Source organism: Bison bison, unplaced genomic scaffold (genome assembly GCF_000754665.1).
Source record: "Bison bison bison isolate TAMUID 2011002044 unplaced genomic scaffold, Bison_UMD1.0 scf7180017864516, whole genome shotgun sequence".
In the NCBI taxonomy this organism is placed as follows: Eukaryota; Metazoa; Chordata; class Mammalia; order Artiodactyla; family Bovidae; genus Bison; species Bison bison.
In genome coordinates this window covers 8,204,893-8,209,473 of record NW_011495069.1, presented here as the reverse complement: position 1 = coordinate 8,209,473, position 4,581 = coordinate 8,204,893, and the positions used below count along the sequence as shown (strand labels likewise).

At 54.8% G+C, this 4,581-nt stretch overlaps 1 protein-coding gene across 1 annotated transcript in view; it reads right to left on the bottom strand.

Moving 5' to 3' along the window:
- The window catches only part of MAN1C1 (mannosidase, alpha, class 1C, member 1), a 152,307-nt gene that overhangs the window by 2,786 nt on the left and 144,940 nt on the right, over window positions 1-4,581 (bottom strand). The window contains exons 9-10 of the mRNA XM_010830079.1: window positions 2,686-2,905; window positions 2-164 (exon numbers count right to left, since the gene is read on the bottom strand). Of these exons, the coding sequence (XP_010828381.1) occupies window positions 2-164; window positions 2,686-2,905 (383 nt within the window). The remainder of the gene's footprint in view (window position 1; window positions 165-2,685; window positions 2,906-4,581) is intronic.

The following is a 4,581-nucleotide window of genomic DNA, read 5'->3' as shown; positions in this document are numbered from 1 at the left end:
TTCCCACCCCCCCCCCCTGTAGAGGGGGTCGTGGGTCTGCCGCCATAGGTACATGTAGCTCTCCACCACCTCCGGCCGCAGGATGTAGTAGCTCTCGCTCGTCTGCGTGGCCACGGCCTCTCTGCCCGAGTTAAACCAGAAGGCCTCGGGCCCCAGTTTGGTATCTGTGGGGAAATGACCAACCAGGGAGCCTGGGTCAGACCTCCCATCTCCTTGCTCTTCAGGACCCTGCTGCCCTAGGACAGATGGAAACCTCTGGAAGCCCTGGCCGGGACTGGTTGGTGATGGATTGGCATGGGCTGGCCTGTCTGATTTGCCCGATAAGCTGCCTAGCAGAGGTATAGCTCCCCTCCTGGCCCAAGCTGGCCAAAGCAAGACCCTAAGGCCTCGAAACGCTGGCAGTTTTAGACCCTGAGAATCCAGACGAACGTCCCAGCAGTTCAGGGAGACAAAGGTTTGGGTGGTGTGCCCCTCACTGTGTATTTGAGACCTTAGTCCTGCTAAGATGTTAACCGGAGCTCAGCCAAGAAAGGGCTGCAGGTTTAAGCACATTTGGGGAACAGTGGGTTAAACCCAAGGAAAAGTCTCTTGTCTGTGGACCCTTCTTTAACTTGCTGATGCAATGACGCTTCTCCATTGCCTGCCCCCCACTCCCCACCCCACCCCACCTTCCCTGGGAACCACTTCTGACACTTTCCTGAACCGCCTTTCCAGAGCTGACAGTTTGGGAGACTGCTGAGGTGGAGACAGGGAAGATTTGCCCAGAAGGCACACACAGGCAGAGGGAGCCAAATAAAGAAGGCCTGCTGAGCTCTGGGTTTTGCTGTCCTTGTCCGTTTTTGGTCAGTTTGCTGGGGTTCCCACTTTCTTATAACCACCACTGCAGCTATCACGGATGAGTTTAAGGGCTGGGCTGGGTGCTTTACATCCATTTATTTCAATTCTTAAAAGAAATGTTGCTTTGGTTAAGGCAGATATTATCTGCCTCTCAGGCATGTGGAAACTGAGGATCAGAGAGGCTATGTGATTTGTCCCAGGTAACACAGCAAGCTGTGGCTGCGCTGGGGTGTGACCCTGGGTCCGTCTGATGCCCTTTCCCCAGGCCATCCTTTCTCTTTCTCTTCTGGGTCCAACATCTAGGGAATGTAGGTCAGATCGTCTTTCCTTTAATGCCTGCCCATCTGGTCCAGTCAGCGGAGGGCCCAGCTCTGGTCCTAACGTGGCCCTCCCCACCTCCCCTGAGGGCTCAGGACCCCTAGACGCTCTGGGCTGCTTTTTCTCAGGGACAGATTGGAGCTTTGTAGGACATCCTACTCATTCATATGGAGGGCTTCACGGAAGGCGAGTTAGGCAGACCCTGGCCCCTTCAATCCTCTCAAGTGGCGGAGCCGCTCGTGGCCATCAGAACCCAGCCGTTTCGCCAGGCTGCTAACGGGGCGAGGGTGAGAGTGGCCGTGGCAGCCATCCGTGGCAGAGCCAGGCTGGCTGCAACAACATGCTCTGTTAAGCGGACTTTTACGGTCTGGGCTGATTGTCCCCAACAAATAGCAAGCTTTTTATCATTGCTGAGATTTCCTGTTTGTTTATGGTGCTGGCAGAGACAGCTCTTTGAAGAGAACTGAAGACCAGTTTTAAGGACCCACTGCGAATCGCTGGCCTCCTGAATACAGCTCCAGGAGCTATGGATTCCACTGTTGCGCTCACAGACTCATCTTCAGTGGACTGTTAACAAACGCCTCCCACAATGCTGGCTGAAGGTGCAGGCTGAATACTTCCCATGGGGCCTAGGAGACCTGTGTTATGTTCCCATTGAACAGATGAGAAAACAGAGGCCACCAGCTGGGTGAGTGGCAGAGTGGTACTCAAGCCAGCAATTTTTTTTTTTTTCACTGCAAATCTTGCGTGGGTCCTCTCCTCCAACCAAGGCTGGGATTACAACTCAGAGCAGTGGGCCCCTTTTGGGGTCCCGGGGTGGGGTGGCCTGGGGCTTTTTCTGAGGGGCACTGTTTAGAGAGGCAGCAGACAAGGTGGGGCTGGGCATCAGAAGACCTGGGCTCCAGCCCCACTGAGCTACTCAGGTGCAGTGTGGCTTTGGCTTAGCCACCGTTTCCCCACCTGTAAAATGAGGAGGTGGGTTCATGATCATTAACGGCAGCTTCTGAGTCTAACGTTTGGCAGTTCGGCCGTGAGGGCTGGCGGGGATGGTGCAGAAGCTCTTGAGCTTCCCGGGGGGTCTTGGATCAGAAAGTGATTATGGGGGTGGTGCCAGGAGGTGGTAAGACCCTCTAAATAGGAGGATTCCAGGGAGGAAAGACAGGGTACGTTGCAAGGTAGGGGCTCAGGAGAAGGAATTTGCTAGGCTCAGGAAGCAAACGTTTCCAGCTCTGTGCCCCTTATGTGGGAGCCTGGCTGGGTCACCTCTGAGCCTCAGTTTCCTCATCTGTGCTGTGAGGGTCAGCGATGGGTGTCGAGTGTTGAATGATACCCAGCACAGGGAAAGTGCTTAACACAACACCGTGTTCCCTGTAACTGAGGACAGTTTGGGTGCGTGGCTAGCACACCCCTCATTCAAATTCTGCGTAACCCCTAAGGCAAGGCATCGCTAAGTCCACGTGTTCCTTCACTCACTGCCGCTCTGCTGGTCTTTCCAGTCTCTCCTGCTGCCCCTTCCCCTTGCAGGGTTACCTGAGCGGGCGTACGACTCGTGGCACGTCTTGGTGATCTGGGCTGCGAGCTCTCGGTAGTGGGCCCTCTTTTCTTCCTTGGCATCCTCAGCGCCAAGGGCGATCATGCCCCCGGAGAAACAGGCCAGGTGCCCCATCTTGTGGTCCAGGATCCCCCCTCGCCACTCGGCGATGTAGGTCAGCCCCCCGGGAGAGACATTCACCAAGTGGGTCTCTATCGCCTGGGAGCAAGGTGGGAATTGGGGCAGGGAGGGAGGGCAAGAGGGGCACAGAGAAGGGAAGGGAGGGATGGAAAGTGAACATTCTGGAGATGCAGCACACGCAAGTCCTCCATCCCAGACAAAGGGGGCCTGCTGACCTTGGCTTGGGGTGGTCCCAGGCGGGGCTGGCAAGAGTTTCTGCCACTCACCCAGCTGAGGCCTGCTGCTTGCTGGGGCGGGGTGGGGGGCTTTGACCACAAGGCAGCTTCCCCAGGGTGAGTCTCTTAATCAGATTTTTAAAAATCCTTTACGTTCAAACATTTTTAGAAAAAAATCTTTAAAAATTATTATCGTTCTCCATTATATCCTCTGTCTCCCACATTGCAGGTGGATTTTTTACCAGCTGAGCCACAAGGGAAGCCCATATCTCTGTTAAGGAATCTTAACCTGAAGCCTGGATGGCCTGCGGGTGGGTTCGAGTGGGTCCAGAGTTCCCCTAATATTGTATGTGACACTTTAGAGCATTTTCAAGGGAAGAGGATCAGTTATATTTGATCAGATTCTCAAAAGGGACCACAGACCATAAGAGCTACCCACCACAAGCCCTTATCAGAGGCTTCCTCACTTAATGCCCATAATAAGCCAGGCACAGCGGTCGAGTGGCTTGTCCCAGGTCTCCCACCACACCAGGATCAGGACAAGGACGCCCACATGCCCACATCTGATTCCTTCCATGACCTGACAGCCGCTCCTCTTGGTGACAAGAGGCGTTCAGAGTCCCTCCCTCCTCCCCCAAGAGGTGATGCTGTTGGGGAAAGACTCCCAGGATATTGGGTGGGGGGTGTAGGTGTCAGGCCATCACACCCCTGACTTCCTGCAATTAGTCCCTGGGAATCCAGGAGCCCTGGAGACAGAGGTGATGGTGGCAGCCACCCAAACAGCACAGGGCTGCACTCAATGGGTCCCCTCTGCTCTATTCTCTGGGGTGGGATGTGGGGGTCTCTGTACTCTGTAAGTAGCACACGTGCCTGCATCTTGGGCCTCTGTAATGCCCTCCCATGGTTTCCAGGCGCCCTCAGACAAAAGTCCAGTAGGGCCTCAGACTCCGTGATCTGCACCCTGAGGTTTAACCCAACGCCAGGGACATGGCTCCCAGGTGTAGACTCTGGGTCAAACCGCACGTCCACCAGCCCCAAGCTGTGTGACATTGGGCAGGTTCTCTGTTCTCTCTGTGCCTCAACTTCCTCATGTATAAAACCAGGGTGAGAGCACGAGTCACTTCACAGGGTTATGAGGGTCCAATGTGATGTGTCTGTGGAGCTTAGCATGTTTCTTTGTGCAGAGAGGCCTTAATAAAGAGGCCTCTGGCAACTTGCTACCTCCAGCTCTGCTGCTTCCTTGGTGAGAATACCCCCGTCGAAACCACGGCGGCCCCATCACTCTATGACCCTGTTATCTCTCTATGCAGTTCTGGCCCCACGTGCCTGCTCCTGTTTGTATATGATTTATGGGATATCTGCTTCCATCCCAGGACCCTGAGTGCCAGGTGATGGCAGAAGCCACCACCATCAACCACCAGCCAGTGGCTGGCACTGGGGAGGTGCTCAGACAACATTTGTTCCTTGATCTGTTTTTCCTTGCCAGAAAAAGCAGAGAGGCTGGCAATTATGACTCCTCTCCAGTCTGCCCTCCAGCCT